Source organism: Chironomus tepperi, unplaced genomic scaffold, assembly GCF_022539635.2.
Source record: "Chironomus tepperi strain 1889 unplaced genomic scaffold, CSIRO-AGI_Ctep_v1 contig_412, whole genome shotgun sequence".
NCBI classification, from domain to species: domain Eukaryota; kingdom Metazoa; phylum Arthropoda; class Insecta; order Diptera; family Chironomidae; genus Chironomus; species Chironomus tepperi.
In genome coordinates this window covers 484,394-502,101 of record NW_027226534.1, presented here as the reverse complement: position 1 = coordinate 502,101, position 17,708 = coordinate 484,394, and the positions used below count along the sequence as shown (strand labels likewise).

General features: G+C 31.9%; 3 protein-coding genes across 4 annotated transcripts; 1 reads left to right on the top strand and 2 right to left on the bottom strand.

The window, feature by feature from the left end:
- Nucleotides 1-1,854: 1,854 nt before the first annotated feature.
- LOC139097004 (putative gustatory receptor 28b) lies at nt 1,855-4,612 on the bottom strand. Its single transcript, XM_070648765.1, has 4 exons — nt 4,098-4,612; nt 2,661-3,220; nt 2,416-2,502; nt 1,855-2,360 (listed from the first exon to the last, which is right to left on the bottom strand). Exons 1-4 carry the CDS (start codon nt 4,585-4,587, stop codon nt 2,232-2,234), a joined length of 1,266 nt encoding a protein of 421 aa, XP_070504866.1. The 5' UTR covers nt 4,588-4,612; the 3' UTR covers nt 1,855-2,231.
- Nucleotides 4,613-5,556: 944 nt separating this feature from the next.
- On the bottom strand, nt 5,557-9,574 carry LOC139097003 (uncharacterized). 2 transcript variants are annotated; one of them, XM_070648764.1, is made up of 5 exons: nt 9,171-9,574; nt 7,779-9,083; nt 6,639-6,786; nt 6,491-6,567; nt 5,557-6,378 (listed from the first exon to the last, which is right to left on the bottom strand). In XM_070648764.1, exons 2-5 carry the CDS (start codon nt 8,905-8,907, stop codon nt 5,726-5,728), a joined length of 2,007 nt encoding a protein of 668 aa, XP_070504865.1. In that variant the 5' UTR covers nt 8,908-9,083; nt 9,171-9,574; the 3' UTR covers nt 5,557-5,725. The 2 variants fall into 2 exon arrangements, with proteins under 2 accessions (XP_070504865.1, XP_070504864.1); XM_070648763.1 differs by having other exon boundaries at nt 7,779-9,574.
- Nucleotides 9,575-10,138: 564 nt separating this feature from the next.
- On the top strand, nt 10,139-17,424 carry LOC139097042 (reticulocyte-binding protein homolog 2b-like). Its single transcript, XM_070648801.1, has 3 exons — nt 10,139-11,655; nt 12,296-17,352; nt 17,418-17,424. Exons 1-3 carry the CDS (start codon nt 10,327-10,329, stop codon nt 17,422-17,424), a joined length of 6,393 nt encoding a protein of 2,130 aa, XP_070504902.1. The 5' UTR covers nt 10,139-10,326.
- Nucleotides 17,425-17,708: the final 284 nt, after the last annotated feature.

Here is a 17,708-nt window from a genome sequence, read left to right as displayed (position 1 = left end):
GAGACACAATATCATGAGAAAAGTACAGAAAAATACAGCAGATAATCCAATTAGGTTGGCTAGTCGATTCAAGTCATGCAGCAAGCTTCAACCAGACCAGCGTGATTCTGGTATGGTATTTAAACCGGTCGGATCTAAGTCGAATTTAGTTTAAATCAAGCACCAAGTCAGAATAACTTCGACTTACGATCCTGAAAATTCTAACAAATTATGAATTCAAATATGTAGTAGAAATAGGAGTAGACCTACAGCTGTATACCAAAAAACCGACACTTACTAGAGTACATAATCTTAAATGTTCTATATAATCTACCAATAATGTAACCTATACCTGCATTTGAGGTATAAGGATATTGAAATGAAAAAAAAAATGAAAATGTAAGATATTATCATAGTCAGCCCCAAAAGCATAGAAAACTTCGAAAAAATCTAGACCTCAGGTTGGCTTGAAACTTGCATGGGGTAGAATTCTGTAGACAGTTTTAGCTATTTCTGAGCAACCCGGCATAAAATTGATGTCTAAGTAAAGCCAAGGACAGAATCCTTATCAGATGGAAAGTTAAAAAACCCCGAATTTGTCAACAAATATCAGACTTCACCCTATCCATCCACCAACTTCTCAATTTCACAATCATCTGTCTTTTTCCTCTCATTCTCAAATTCTCTCTCAATTCATTCATTTATGCCCTTTAAATTCCTCTCTTTTACCAAATCTTCTGACTCAGCCTTTTAAACTTTTTCTTTTTTTGTTATTTCTCTCCTCACAATCTTCCTCCCTTGTTATTTTTCTATTCATTTCTCCCTCATTTTTATTTGTTTCGCATTATTTTCAATCCCTTTTTTTTTCTTCTTCCTTTCATAGCTTGTACATTTGATATGTTCATTGCGCATACATACATAGAAATGTGAACATTATGTGAATGAAATTAATTCACATTTGATGCAAAGTGTTTTGAATGCAATGGCATAGTAGAAAGTTGACTGACTACTTATTTGTATATAAATCGGCTCGTACATCGTTGGCTAATGTTGATGTGTTTAACGACCCCTTCTTGATGGCTTTTTTTCATGAATTTGTGAATATTGTTGTATTTTAGGAAAAGACAGTTGAAGATTTTGTTCTAAATTTGAATATTTTTTGGTTTAATTTACAGCAGGGTCTCAATTTTTGTACCATAACCTCTAAATTGAGAGAATTTTACAGCATAACCTCAAAGTTTTGGGCATTTTAGCAATATAGTATCAAAAATTTGAGCAAATAAACAAAATAACCTGAAATCTCACCACCAAAATTCAGAAATATCGAGCAGTATTGCAACTTAACCTTAAAAATGTGAGCAATCCAGTAGAATAACCTCAAAATTGAACAGCATTCCCAGAAAAATTTTAATATTTCTGTAACACAATTACAAAATTATAAGCAATTTTAAGATCTAAGTGCAATCTCAGCTGATTAAAATCCCGAGCATGAAATGTATGTAATTCCAGAATCAATCCTGGCATTCAGTCCATTTTAATTATTATTAATAATCCTAAGTACAACTAATCAAAATTTCTCTTTCAAACTTGTTTTTATTTTTCAAAAATTAACAAAATTGTTAATGTGTCTTTCATATGCAACAAAAAGTGCGTTATTCTTTATTACAGGGTGACCAAAAACCATCTCACTTCATATTGAAATTAAAACGTTTTTGGTCACCCTATATGTTTGTTCTATTGAATTTTTGGTCATTCTGTATGCGAATGTATTTTTAAATTTTAGAGATTTCAATCAAGAGGACGAATCACAATTTTGGAATTACTGGATTGAAGAAATTGATCAAGCAGTTAGTTCTTAATTGTGCGAAATTTGTTGTCGTTTTACTACGATTGTCGATTTCAGCCAGAGTTGCAATCTGTGCGTTGCCTGTAAAAAGGCATTGTAGTGAACAGGCATAGCCTGCGAAAATGCAATTCTGTTTTTGCCTGCCAACAGGCAACACCTGTGAAAGACATTGTCTGTGACAAATCTGTGACAGATCTGTTGCCTAGGCTAGTAACAGGAACCTATTTTTGCAACTCTAATTTCAGCTTTACACTGACTTATCTGCAGATATCTAATTGTGCTTTATGGAATCACTTCTAAGAATTAGTCAGGACTTGATGTGTATATTATCCAAACAATAATTGTGAGCACAGAAAACTATTAAATTTGTGCATGCATAAAAGTTGAAACATTATCCAGCAACTCCTTACAATTCCATAATTTCAGTAGTAAGTGATATATTTGAAAACATTGATGTCACATTCTTATTCGGTACAGATACATCCGTATCAAATTGAATTAAAATGACAATATATGTAGCAGTTGCTCCAATAATCTGATAAATAAAAATTAATTAAATAATTATTGACAATAATTTGCTTTTAATTTACCGTAAATAGTAATGTAAAATCGAAAGTAAATAGCCCACAGGTTACAACTGGTGCTCGATGCTGCATTTGTTGTGAAAACATTTTCAACTGTAATTTATAAAAATTAATCATACCTGATGGATATTCAAGTACATATCAATGAGCCGTTCACTTATTACGTCCCTAACCCCACCCCTTGCTTCCATTTCATTGCTAGAGGCTGTTGGGACCTTACATAATAAGTGACCAGACCCCACAAAACTTACAACATCAATAATCGGATCATCATCATCATAGATATAATTGACAGCCTTATGAACCAACACAGCTGTATATTTTCCAGTCCTTGTCACCAAACTTCCAAGCATCACAATTATGAATCCATAAATTAAAAAGTACAAGTTCCAAACATACTGAATGACTGCTGCTTCCCATTGCGAGTAGTCATAACGCACAAATACTCGATAAATTGCAAAAATACTGAAAATATCTGTCAAAAATGTTGATGCTACGACGTGCATTAATGTAAATGAGAAGCAATAATTGAAACTTCCAACGATGTCGACAAGAGTGTCGTGCAGGTCTGCCAATTTAGCTACAATTTTACACAAAACTTCTGAGGATTTTTGATTTTTTAGTTCGTCTTCTTCTTCAGTAACGAAAAACTTTTTGATTGAATCATTAATGAGACGAAATCGAATGAAAATTGAATAAAGTAGAAATGCTGATGTCAATAAAGTGGTCGTCATAGATGCATTGATGGTCATGTACGATACAATCATAAATGGAGCACGTAATGGGTCGATTAATGTCCACAAAAAGTATCCTGAAATTTGGTTTATTCTATTATTTGGATGTAATTTAGTGATTATAGGTTAGACTTAATTGCATAATATGTAGAGTGATTGACTTAGTGCTGTATAGACTATGAGTTTGTTTAATTTGGACTGTAACGTCACAGTACTTCGGTACATAATTATGTCTATCATGGGTTCGAGACTCGGCATGGGAAATTTTTCACATGTCCTTTTTCGAATCATATGTAGGGGAAACGCGGCTCACAGCCTATCCTTGAAGGCTACAGGCAGCAATGTCATCAAAGGAGTGGTTCTGATCCCACTTTAAACTGTAGGTCTATTGAGTGCAGTGGTCTGGCGCATCCTAACAATCATTAGCCGCGAATCGCCCTAGCGCAGCTCTGGATCTTAAAGATCTGAATAGCTAAAGGTTTTTTTTACGGCGTATGATGGGGTTAGCCACATTGTGCTGCTCATGATACTCATTTTATCGATTAAATGACTCGATTCGATTGAGCAAATGAATATCTAGATTTACAGAGTCATTTGTTTGATTAATTTAGATCTAAAAGAAGAGTATGGATAGAATCCGACAGTACAAGGTCAGATATTACCTGATATTGACTCCGATTCAGCGTAAATTTGGGATTAATTGAGAAAAAATGTGAGACCAGATTTCATCGAATTTGGCATAACGACAGAGTCGACTACGTTCGTCTGTGCCTGATTTTTGAACATTTTTCTCAATTTTCTATTATGATCAACATAATCAGATGTTCCTTGAGGAGTATACAGGGTGGGATTGATGGTTGTTGGCTCCAAAATTTCGAACCTTACCAACAGCATTTGACCCATGTCTAACCTAGTCATCACTCTACTCACAAGTAAATTAAACTTATTTCTAACCTGAAATTCCAGCCATCAAGAAGAAAATCAATAGACAAACTCCAATAACGATGTGTAAGTTTAGTTGCTGTTTCTTATGATCAATCCGCATTCCAAGAGTTTTCAGCTCTTCATCCAACTTATGACATCTGTAAAAAATACCCCAAACGTCATGTCTCTTCAGCATCATTATTACAGCAGCAATAAAAACATTTCCAATCTCATAAATTAATACCAATCGACTGCCCATGTTAATAACTCGAGATGTAGTCGAAATGATTGTCAAGTCACGATCATAATTTAAATAAACGATGTACAAAACTATAGAATTGCTTATGACTGCTGACAAAAAGTCAAAAAGTTCCAATTTAATTTTTCCATTTTCAATTTTTCCATCCACTGAAAAGTGTGCAAATCCAAAAATTTTCCAACCGACGTGAAATCTTTTAACAATATCCCAAATTGTGTATGGATTCTCAAAAGCTCTTCTTGGTTCAACAGACATTTTCATGTATTTTCAATGTGACTTGTTCCTGTGACAGCTGAAAATGAAATGAATTTTATGTATTTTTTGGGGTTAATTATTGTAATTTGGTGATTAAATTACGTATGTGGACACTCTTAAAATACACGAATTAATTGAAATTTAGTCATTAAAAATTCATAAAATTGATCAATTTCTGTTAATTAAAATGCGCTGTTTGAGGCAATAGAAAGCTAAATATCTGAAAAAAGGGACAGGGGCTTAGTTAGGATTTTATTTCGGTAAATTGATTCCTTCAAAAGTTTAGCTAGAGCTGAGAGCTAGAGCTGAGAGCTAGAGCTGAGAGCTAGAGCTGAGAGCTAGAGCTGAGAGCTAGAGCTGAGAGCTAGAGCTGAGAGCTAGAGCTGAGAGCTAGAGCTGAGAGCTAGAGCTGAGAGCTAGAGCTGAGAGCTAGAGCTGAGAGCTAGAGCTGAGAGCTAGAGCTGAGAGCTAGAGCTGAGAGCTAGAGCTGAGAGCTAGAGCTGAGAGCTAGAGCTGAGAGCTAGAGCTGAGAGCTAGAGCTGAGAGCTAGAGCTGAGAGCTAGAGCTGAGAGCTAGAGCTGAGAGCTAGAGCTGAGAGCTAGAGCTGAGAGCTAGAGCTGAGAGCTAGAGCTGAGAGCTAGAGCTGAGAGCTAGAGCTGAGAGCTAGAGCTGAGAGCTAGAGCTGAGAGCTAGAGCTGAGAGCTAGAGCTGAGAGCTAGAGCTGAGAGCTAGAGCTGAGAGCTAGAGCTGAGAGCTAGAGCTGAGAGCTAGAGCTGAGAGCTAGAGCTGAGAGCTAGAGCTGAGAGCTAGAGCTGAGAGCTAGAGCTGAGAGCTAGAGCTGAGAGCTAGAGCTGAGAGCTAGAGCTGAGAGCTAGAGCTGAGAGCTAGAGCTGAGAGCTAGAGCTGAGAGCTAGAGCTGAGAGCTAGAGCTGAGCTACAGAAATAAACTAAATCGTCTTGAATAAAAAGCAAGCATTTTATAGATAAATCATTTATTTAATCCCTCTAATTTAATGAGAGGATTGACTACATTTATTATAGATTTTAATGGATATAAAATAAACAGTATAAAGGATTAGGAATTCTCAAACAGCCCATTGTGGCCATCGGAACCTAATATTAAAAGATCACCAACGTACTAAGTTTATCTTCCAAAACTAGAAGCATAAAAGTTCTCAGTTACATCAATTCCATTAATCCAGTCAGTAAAGTTCAATACATTTGTACAAACAGCATAACTATTGACATCACATTCATATTTATCGCCCTTTAGTGACGATGACACAATTCCTCGTAAATAATAAGATCCATTGTACTGAACCACTAATCCACTTCCACTGTCACCGTTGCACACTCCAATACCATTTCCAGTGCCTGCACAAAATGTCTTTTTACTTGATAAATTAGCAAGTTCACTTTTTACAAGGAAGCAATCTTCATTGGAGTGTATTGGAGTTTCCAATACTTTTGGAATATTTTCATGAATTTTCGTCTCATCCTCACTTTTACCAAATCCCACAACGAATCCATTCTTAACATGTTCAATATTAGATCCCATACAAATTGGTTGAATATAATTATCAAAAATAATTTTCGATTCCAAAACCAAAACTGCAATGTCCGAGTCAAAACTAACTGAATTTGGATTCCAGTCATTATGCATGTGAATTTTTTGAACGACAGCAATTTTGAGGCCAACTTCAAAGCGCTCATTGAGATTAAAGGCACCTAGGAGGACTTTTAACTCAGATTGATAGAGACGTGATGGTTTGTGCTTCTCTTGTATGCAGTGAGCAGCTGAAATTAATTAAATATTAATAGTTTTTTTCCAGAGTTGGACTCCAAAGGCAGGACCATCCGAAAGTACGGACTCCAACTCTGGTTTTTACATCCAAAAATAGAAAATTACCAGTCAAAACTTTTTGATCCGACACTATAGTTCCACCGCAAAAATAGCTTCCATTGTTATAAACTAGAGCTGCAATCCTAAATTAAGCAGATTTTAAAAAGTAAATTTTGTACTATTTTTCAATCCGCCAGACATTTATGACTCATACCATGGGTAAGCACCACGTGTAATAAAATTTCCGCCAATTATTTGACCTTGACCAATTTTAGAACGTCCACAACTGTTCTGCACGGTTGGCATTGATGGGTGTCGAATTTCATCTTTAGGAGTTAAATTGATGTTTGTAGGAACTGAGACTAGAAATTAAAGACAAATCGTTTAAAGTTGCTGGATCTAAGAGATATAAAGCTGATGTTGTCCCTTAGTCCCCTGAATCATTTAGTCCCTTAGTCCCTTGAGTCCCTTAGTCCCTTAGTCCCTTAGAATCTCTTAATCCATTAGTCCCTTAGTCCCTTAGTCCCTTAGAATCTCTTAATCCATTAGTCCCTTAGTCCCTTAGTCCCTTAGTCCCTTAGAATCTCTTAATCCATTAGTCCCTTAGTCCCTTAGTCCCTTAGTCCCTTAGTCCCTTAGTCCCTTAGTCCCTTAGAATCTCTTAATCCATTAGTCCCTGAGTCCCTGAGTCCCTTAGTCCCTTAGAATCTCTTAATCCATTAGTCCCTTAGTCCCTTAGAATCTCCTTAGTCCCTTAGTCCCTGAGTCCCTTAGTCCCTTAGTCCCTTAGTCCCTAGTCCTTTAGTCCCTTAGTCCTTAAGCCCCTTAAGTCCCTTAGTCCCTTAGTCCCTTAGTCCCTTAGTCCCTAAGTCCCTTAGTCCCTGAGTCCCTTAGTCCCTTAGTCCCTTAGTCCCTTAGAATCTCTTAATCCATTAGTCCCGTAGTCCTTTAGTCCCTTAGTTCCTTAGTTCCTTAAGCCCCTTAAGCCCCTTAAGCCCCTTAGTCCCTTAGTCCCTTAGTCCCTTAGTCCCTTAGTCCCTGAGTCCCTGAGTCCCTTAGTCTCTTAGTCCCTTAGTCCCTTAGTCCCTTAAGAATCTCTTAATCCATTAGTCCCTTCCTTTAGTCCCTTAGTCCCTTAGTCCCTTAGTCCCTTAGTCCCTTAGTCCCTTAGTCCCTTAGTCCCTGAGTCCCTTAGTCCCTTAGAATCTCTAAATCCTTTAGTCCCTTAGTCCCTTAGTCCCTTAGTCCATTAGTCCCTTAGTAAGTCCTTAGTCCTTTAGTCCCTTAGTCCCTTAGTCCCTTAGTCCATTAGTCCCTTAGTCACTTATTGCAAGATTTTCAATATTTTACTCACCCACTCCAATTCTTGGCTGATAATTATCAAAACACATTGACAGTTTTTGATTCAATTCCTGTCTACTTCTGATAAAATCCTGACTACATAAATTATTCTGCATGTTGACCTCCGTCACTCCGGTATTATCAACAAATCTCTTATCAATTTGATTAATTTTATTATTTTGTACAGCAAATTTATTCAAATTTTTATTATTTCCAAATGAATCTGAGTGAATGACTGTCAACTGATTCCCATGCATCCACAATTCCTCTAAGTTTATTAATGGTGTAAAGACATTTGCTGGAATCTCCGTAATTAAATTTGATCCAATTGAAAGAATTTGTAAATTTTCTAAATTTTGGAAGCAATCAGGCGATAAATTTTGAATTCTATTGAAGCTTAGGTAAAGTCCATTGAGGCTGGTTAAAGATTTAAAGATACCAGCACTTAGTTCCGTTAATTTATTGCCATGAAGTCTCAGTTCTTCTAAATTTTGTAAATTCTCAAACCAAACAGGATTTAAAGTTCGAATATTATTCTCGCCCAGCCACAGACCTTGAAGATTTTCCAGAGATTCAAAGATTTTCGGCGGCAGTGAATTTATTAAATTAATTCGCAAGTCCAGCCAAACGAGTTTATCTTGGTTTGCAAAGATATTTTCAGGTAAAGTTTTAAGCTTATTTTGACCAAAATTGACTTCCTTTAATTTTGAATTTTCCTTAAGAAAATTTTCCGGAATTTTTGAAATTTTATTTTCCGTTAAGCTCAAAGTATTTAAATTTTTGCAATTTTCTAGAGCATTTTCATCAATCGATTCCACTTTGATTTGTGAAAATTGAATTTTTTCTAAATTTGGGAATTTTTGGCACAAAACTGGACTAAATATTGGAAGATTTTTAGTGTTTGTTGATTGATATGAAACGAACTTGACGTCATTGTCTTGAAGATCATCAAAATGAGAACCAGTTATGTCTGATTGTGTTGAATATATATTGATATTTGAGATGTTGCAACCGTATTGGGGAACATTTTGGAAATTAATGACGACATTAGTGTCTGTAAAGTCGCAATTGATAATTTCTGATGAGATTTTTGTTGTTTTAATGATAAGGATTATGAGGAACTGAAGTATTTTTAGATCCATTTTTAAATTTTTGTAATTTTCACACAAATTTTGACTTTTTTTTTCACTTTTTTTTATAAATTATAATCAGAATTTCAATATTTTATCACTTTTTTTAATTGGCTATGCTTCAACACTTTTTAGTTCCATTTTACAATTCACTGCTTAATCATCTTTGCCATTTAGAAATTCCCGAGCTAGATCAGAAAAAAACCCAGCGACAAAATTACTTCTTGCAATAAAAAACCATTAATGACTTCATTGCTTTATGTTGATAACTTTACCGTTTGTAGGTGAGAATTACAGTAATTGGTTAAAAGGTAAGAATTTACTTTGAATTGCTTTATTAAATTTCTAATGACTAATGACTTGAATTTCTAACTAGCTATCAAATTACTCAGGAAATTCACTCAAAAACCACAAAAAAGTTTGTTAACAAATAATAAGTAAACTATCAAGATTGTGAAGCAAACTGCAACTGAGATGATATTCACAAAGAGCAAGAGAACATCAATTTGAAGCAGTTGAGAACTAAAAGAGAAGAGAAACTCTCCCGTAACGTCTTTAAAGACGATCAAAAAATTCTCTCAATTTTTAATTTGCGAGAGCCGCCCACCACTGGAAGCAAAATCTGGAAATGAGAGTTAATATTTATTTAAAAATAAATGAATTATTCGAGATCTATTGTCTATCTATCCTGTTACTATATATACTGGGCCATCCTGTGGATGTCTCTACACGTATCCAACTCATATCAACAGGTTAAATTGAAGAACAGACATGACATCAGCATCCTTTACAAACTGATATAACTCGTCAATATATCGTGATCAATAGTCCTTATCATCCTTTACAGGGTCATCAATTCCTCCCAGTACATATCATTCAAAGACACTAAGGAGCTCTTCAAGTCGGCAATACAAATAACTTTAGTTATTTATGCACAACGATCTATTCCATTTTCCTATTTTAAAATTTATATTGAATATAACATGTTAGCTTTTTGAGGAGTCGTTCGCATATTACGTGACAAAAAAATAACATATTGACTAATCTTTTTGGGAGAGTAAATTTTAAGGTTTGGACACTGCCTTTATTATTTTTATTTTTAACATTAACATTAATTATTAAAACATTTTTCAATAAAAAAATCTAATTTTAATCAATTATAGAAAAAATAATTTATTATTAAATGCTGAGTGTCTACTCCTTGTTCCTCTCTTATTCGCTGCCATTTGATCGGGTGCGGTTTTAAAATAAGTTCTAAATTTTTTTGTTCATTGTTTCATTAGCGAAATAATTGTGAAAATTTGTGAAATTAACTATTTAAACATTAAAAAAAACCTTTTGTGCCTTGAAAGTGACAATAAAATATTGAAAAAACATTAAAACTAAAGGTTTTGTGGAATTTAAGAAGATTTTTGAAGAAAATATTCAAAAATGTCAAATAGTGGTGACGTGGATATTCTTAGTAATAATGTGGTTCCAGTGAATCAGGATTATGTCATCAAATTAACAAAAGAAAACATAAGCAATATTGATCATGAAGCTAAACGGAAGTGCAAAATACTTAAATTTACATTGGACTTTGATGCGAATGCAATTTTGTCAAATATTTCAAGACTCGATTCCAAATGTTATCCATATTTGTTCATATTTATCATCGAGGGTGACAATTTTGGGTTTTGTGATACACAATTTGACGAAAATAATGAAAAAGTTAAAATACTTCAGAGTTTCTTATTAAAATTCGACATATCACGTCCGATAATTTTGCAACTTACGTCAAGTAATGGAAAAGCCACAAAAATTTATTACAAAGATGAAAATGCGGAGATATTTTTAGATTTTGAGAAGCAAGTTAAAGAATCAGACACTTTTGATGATTTTTCATCATTTTTGCGATTTTATTTAATACAAAAATCGAACAACTTTGAATCCGTTGCGATTGAGAAATTCAAACAGCCCAAAAATTCTTCATTAATCTTGAGATTTTTAAGAACTTTGAAACTTTCTTTTAATTTTTGGATAAATTTGGTTAAAGCATGTGCTGCCTCCAATCATCATGAAATTATCAGTTTTTTGGTCAAAAATTGCTCAGATTTGATTCTTCAACTTTCACTGAATCATCAAATTGAGATTTCAACAGCTGCATTTAAAAATGGTCATTTTGAACTTTTGTGTGATTTAATCGAATTTGCGGACTTTCCATTTCCAAAAGATTTAAAAGAAGATTCAATCACAAATGAAAGACTTAAAGAAATTGTAGAAAATCGAGAAACATTTCACCAAAATATATTAAATCGAAATTGGAAAGAAATTAAAGATTTTAGCTTAAAATATCCAAAAATCAAATTCGGGTACAATTTGAAAAATAAATCAGCACTTTGTAATGCATTAGACACGAAAACATTTAAATCATTTTTTCTGCTGCAAGCACTACGATATGAAGACAAGGAAATTGATTATTATGCCAGCAAAGAGTTAAATAAGAAGAAGGATAAGAAAAAAGCATCAAAATTAGCAGCTGTCCAACGAAGAAAAAATATCAAAATTTCAATGCAACGTGAAGACAGTGAGATTCAACTTTTGTTAATGAAATCGTTTATTTACAATAGAAATAAAACAGAAAAACCAATGGATAAATTCAATAATTTAATCAGGAAGTGGTTTAAGGAAATTAAGAATACAGATTTTGGACCAATGCTGTTGAATGCTGCCTCACAATGTGAAGATTTGAAAATAATATTCGATTTTGAATGTAGTTCGGTAAGTGTTTCAAATTAATTTTGTAATTAATCTTAGGAGATAGTTTGGTAAATTTGATTGAAAGTAGAGATGTCAATACAAATACCCAAATATTTGGGGTAAATCGAACAATACCATGCAAAACACTAATATCTGGAAAAAAAAAATAAATATTTGCCTGCTTAAAATCGCTATTTAGGAACTCAAATTTCATAAATTTTCTGATTTCCATTGAAATATTCAGTGAGTACGGAAGCAAGAAATGGGTTTTTTGCCAATTTTGATTGAATATTTTGAAATATTGAGCCCATTAAGAGAGATAACCTACAGTGTTTATTGTTTCTGTAAGTAAAATTATGTTCCTGTAAGCAGTTGATCTTTATAATATAAAAATCTTCAGGAAGAATTAATATTTCTATATATTAATATCTATATAATCTATAATCTATAATCTATATATATTAGAAAAAACTATGGAAAAATCTGATTTCATTGTCTGTTTTCAACATGTCATGTTTTCTGATAATTTGCTTATTTGATTTTGTTTTGGATCGGGCTACGTTTTCGATTTCCTTAATTAGTTTAGCTATCAATAGACTAATTACCATGGCATCTATCTGCATTTTATTTATATTTTTCAAATATTTAAATTATATTTCAGGTCAAAAATGTTGATGTCTCACAACCATCTGAAAGCTTGGGCGTAACCTATCCAGTGAGTAAATTTATATTTGTCGGTGCTAAAACATCAGATGAGGAGATGCGCGAACAGGAAATTAAAGGAGTTCTGGCACATGAAATATGTCATTATGTGATGCGGTTAGTCTACCAAAATAATGAGAGTCCATTCTACAAAGACGATAAAAGTGGTGCTACAATGTTCAGTGAAATTGTGACTGAAATAGAAACAATGCTGTTTCCCAAAAAATTCCAACCCGAACAATTGAATCAAGTTGAAGAAGTTGCACCAGAAGAAGAATTAATGGAAGAAGTTGAGGATGAAATTGTAGATGACAATAATAAGCAAATAGAAGAAGAGGAAGCAGAAATTCAAACAGATGTTGATGAATGTAATGGAATTATATCAACAGTTTACAGATTTTATGATGAAATTAATTGGATAGCTGAATTAATTGTCCGACCTTTCCACATTCAAGCACAATTTAATGACAATAAAACGAAATTGGGAGAACTGGAACTAAAATACAAAAGTCTTTTTGACTTTTGTAGAAAATTTGTGATTCCTGAATTAAGAAAGTTCAAGCTAATGTCAAGAAAAAGTGTTCAGAATTTCAACTACATTACTGGTTTGCTGTCTGATGTGAAACAACTAAATCTTAAATTTTCAAATTTAAAAGACATTACTTTATATGTTAGAGATCAAATAGTTGTAATAACTACAAATATGCCTAAACTATTTCTTTTAAATGTATTTAAACATTTTAATGCAATCGATAAACATTTTGTTGATATTCACAATATTTTTATTAATCCACAAATTCTGGAAAATTCTTTCACATTTGACAAATTTGAAGAAGTTTTGAATAAAACTAAAAATCTAAAAATCTTCATTGACTGTTCGAAAGGATCTGGCAGAATTTTGGACAAAATTCCATTGAATGGGTCATCTAAACAAATGTTCATCGTGCCCAGTGAACAGCATTGTGAAGATTTGTGTAAGCAATTGGAAGACAAGCAGCAAAATCCAGCACAAGTCACATTGGATTACGACTGGACGGACTTAACAATTGAAAGTCAGAAAATTTTACTGGACAGCAAAGTTAATTTTCAAAATAATCCAACATATTCACTTTATGAGCTGATTGGTGATGAGATGGATCCTCAGCATGTCGGATTCCAAAATTATAATCATTTAAGTTCCATACTTGATAGTCAACTGATGAATATACTTCTAGAAAGAGGAGAAGTTATGATTAATCCACAAATTAATGAATCATTCTTCGATATTCTTTATCAAACTAGAGATTTAGTTAAAATATACAGCACTAAGAATCCTGACGAAGCAGACAAAAAATCACAAAAAATGTCAGTTGACGAAATGCTTGAAGATGTCAAAAATCAACAATTTGTTCTCATCTCAGACAAAGCTGGATCTGGAAAAAGTTGGATATTTAAGAATTTTAAAAATTTACTCATCAATCGGTATGCAAAGAAATGGATTTACTATATTGATTTGAAGCAGTTTGTCGATAAATTTATGGACACCGCCACAAGTGAACCAAAAGAATTCTTAAGTTTTGTTGCTGAACATATTGTCAAAAGTAAAAGTAAATTTGAGGTTGAAATCTTTAAAAAACTTTATAAAAATGGAAAAGTTTGCCTACTTTTTGATGGATTTGATGAAATTGCACCAGATTGTGCTGAATTTGTGTCTAAATTATTTCAAAAATTCCAACAAAATGGCGGAAATCAACTGTGGATTGCAACAAGAGATTACTTTGAATTGGATTTACAAAATAAATTAAATGTTGATGCTGCATATAAGCTTGATGAGTTCACTGAAGAGCACGGAGTTGAGTTGATTGCTTCATATTGGACTTTGAATGACATGAAGTCGAAAATTGATGGATTTAAAGCATGCAGTGCTAAAAATATCATTCAATGTCATCCAAACTTTCAAAATAATAAAAGCAAAGCAGCAGAATTAAATCAAAAAATTTCAAATCTGAATATGTATTCAATTGGACTTCCACAATTCTATAAAATGTTGGCAGATATTTTAAAAAGTTCAAAATCTTCAACAATTGCTTCTACAATATTTGAAATATTTGAAGAATGCGTTAAAATTTACTATGAAAGACTATTAAAAGAAAAAGGCAAGTTGTGGAGTTCGAAAAGCATTAATAACCAGCTAGAAGACTTAACTTATCACAAACTTCATGAGCTTATGGCAATGAAAAGCTTGTTTCCTGATGAAAATACATTTAGTGACTTAGATTTTGAAGATATGGACTATCCAGATGAAGAAATCATTGCACATGGAATATTAATTAAAATTGGTGAAAAATTCTTTTTTATTCATGAAACTTTTCGTGAATATTATGCTGCAAAGTATATACTCAGAACCTTATCAAAAGGAGACAGTGACGCTGTGAAATATTTTGTCGAATTTTTATCAATTAAGAAATTTGAAGTCATTCGAATGTTTTTGAATGACACTGTAAATAAGGAAGATATTTTGAAAATTAATGAGGAAAAGATGACAAAAATTGCTGAAATTTTATCAACGAAGATCGACTGGAAAGACGTTTTGCAGAATATTTCTCATGAAAATTTAGAAAATCTTCTTGAATTTGTAATAAAAATCTTTAAATGTATGAAAAATGAAGTCATGAAAAATGAAATTAAAGGCATTTTGAATAAAAATGCACATATTTTGTATGAATATACAAGAATAAATGGAATGATTTTAAAAATTCACACTTTCATTGTGGATTATCTAAACGAAGTCGATTTAAAAGAAGTTTTGTCAAGCACCAATATTTTATTGCGAATATTTCGTTCAGAATTAACTTCTAAAGACATAAAAATCGCATTAGATGCTTTGAAAACCAAAATTAATTCAACATTTATCAGCAATGAGCTACAAAATACTAATAGCTATAACGAAAATTTAATATTTTATTTATTAGAATCATATGAAGAAGATTTAAATGAATTAGAAGCAAAATTTAAAATTATAAATGAATACTTAACTGATGATCAGATTTTAAAACTTGCAAAAGGAAGGAATTTGGTTGATAAAAGCATTTTAGAAGTCTGTATTGAATGTGAAAATAAATTTAATCTTCAATTTATTTGGACAAAATTAGAAGAAATTTTCAAGTCACAAAATTCTCACGATGAATTTAAAAAATTTATTTGTCAAAAATCATCATTTTATGAAACCATTCTTCATACTGCTGCAAACAGTGACGATTTTGAATTCCTTGAGACACTTTGGGATCTTCTTCTTAAAACTTTTGTAAATTCGGAAAAGGAACTTCAAAAGCTAATAATTCAAAAAGATGGAAATGGTTACACACTTATTCATACTCAAAATTGGAATAATTTAGAAATTGTAAAATTTACTTTTAAAAAAATTAAAAAAATCTTAACTGATGCCCAATATCATGAAATGTTATTATCCAGAGTATTAAGTGGAAATAATTTGCTCCAAAAGGCTGTAGATGAATCTAAAACTATTGAAATTTTCAAATTTTTATGGGATGAAGTCTTAAAAGTATGCAAATCTAATGACGAACTCCTAAAATTCTTAAATCAAGATTATGATTGCGATAAAGATGTAGATAGTGATGAACATGTAGATAGTGATGAAGATGTAGATAATGATGAACATGTAGATAATGATGAAGATGTAGATAGTGATGAAGATGTAGATAATGATGAAGATGTAGATAGTGATGAAGATATATATTGTGATGAAAATAATATTTTTCACTGCATCGCGAGGTGGTCGACTTATGAAATATTAGAATTTGTAATTGATAAATTTGAAAAGGTGACAACTTATGAAGAAATCAAAAAATTGTTGAATGCTAAAAATAAAAATAATCATAATTTACTGCAGTGTGCAGCACATGCCCATAAGTCGTGCGAACTTCACACTTTTTTATGGACAATTATTCACAAATATTTTGATGACTCAGAAATAGCGGAAATGATTTTTAGTTGGGATGGTAATGAAGAAGATTTGCTCTACATTGCTGCTAAAAATGATAATAAAGAGGTTTTAAAATTAACTTATGATGAAATTAAGAAAATTTTGATCCCAAAAAATGAAATTTATTCAAAACAAGAAATGAAATGCTTAGAAATTTTAAATAAATTTGAAAAAGATCCAAATGATTCTGAATGCATTGGTAAATTGAATATAGAATTAAAAATTTTAAGTTTGGAAAAATTCACAACTCAGAAAAATTCAATTTCTTATATAGACTACATACACTTACTAGAGTTTAATGATGATGTTGAAAATCATGAAATTATGTGGAATTCTCACTTGAGCAATAAGGAAAATTTACAAAAATTTATTAAACGAAAACATTTTAATATAAAAAGTTATATTTGTTTACAAATTGAAAGAGATAATTTTAAAATTATTAAACTAATATTTGATAAGCTAAAGAAATTACTCGATAATTCACAATATCATGAAATTGTACATTCAACAGAATATAATAAGGATATATGGTATAGAAATCAAAATTTACTACAAACTGCTGTATTTAAATCCAAAAAGGTCGAAACTCATCAAATTTTATGGAAAATTGTTCGAAAGTGCAGATCTGATGAAGAATTTATAAAAATTCTCGAAAAAGTTGAAGATGACTTCAATATTTTACATTTTATAGCCAGTTTCTTAACAATTGAAGTTTTCCAATTTGCTATTCACGAGATTGAAAATATTGCAGGAATTGAAAAAGTAAAATTGTTTTTAAATTCATTAGGTTACTACAATGGAAACTTGCTGCATTCTGCTTTAGAATCCAATAAATCACTTGAATTGCATAAAACAATCTGGCAAATTATTGAAAAATATTTAAATCCATCAGAAATTACGCACTTAATAAATCATTGTGATGATGATGATGACAATATTTTCCATCAGGCTGTATATTGGAACCAAATGGATATTGTCGAGTTTACATGGAATAAAATTAAAAGATTTATTATTTCAAAAGATGAGCAAATTAAGTATTTGAGTAAAACTAGATATAATGAACAAAATTTAATAAAAATGTCTTTAGAAAATTTTTCAGATGGTAAGAATGTGAACATTTGGGTGATCAATTTGTTTAAAGAATTTGGACTCTCAACAGATTAGATATCAAAATTCTAGATTTATTTTAATCACCTTATTATATTTTAAGTAATCATCAAAATTTCATTAATCTTGGCCATATAAAACATAATTTAAGAATAAAAAAAAAGATTAAAATTTGATTTTTTATTACTAAATAATAAAATTTAATAAAATGAGCTGTTCAGACCCATAGCTGCGTGTTATTGGTGATTCCTAACTTTTTGGTGACCAGAGAATTTCGCTTCTA

Coding starts and splice junctions, on each gene's coding strand:
- LOC139097004 (XM_070648765.1), bottom strand. CDS start 4,587: ATGAAAATGTCTGTTGAACCAAGAAGAGCTTTTGAGAATCCATACACA. Junction 2,503..2,660: donor ATGATCCGATTATTGATGTT/GTAAGTTTTGTG, acceptor TATAAATTACAG/TTGAAAATGTTTTCACAACA. Junction 2,361..2,415: donor ATTTTACATTACTATTTACG/GTAAATTAAAAG, acceptor TTTATTTATCAG/ATTATTGGAGCAACTGCTAC.
- LOC139097003 (XM_070648763.1), bottom strand. CDS start 8,907: ATGGATCTAAAAATACTTCAGTTCCTCATAATCCTTATCATTAAAACA. Junction 6,568..6,638: donor ACACGTGGTGCTTACCCATG/GTATGAGTCATA, acceptor TGCTTAATTTAG/GATTGCAGCTCTAGTTTATA. Junction 6,379..6,490: donor GGATCAAAAAGTTTTGACTG/GTAATTTTCTAT, acceptor AATTAATTTCAG/CTGCTCACTGCATACAAGAG.
- LOC139097042 (XM_070648801.1), top strand. CDS start 10,327: ATGTCAAATAGTGGTGACGTGGATATTCTTAGTAATAATGTGGTTCCA. Junction 11,656..12,295: donor TCGATTTTGAATGTAGTTCG/GTAAGTGTTTCA, acceptor ATTATATTTCAG/GTCAAAAATGTTGATGTCTC.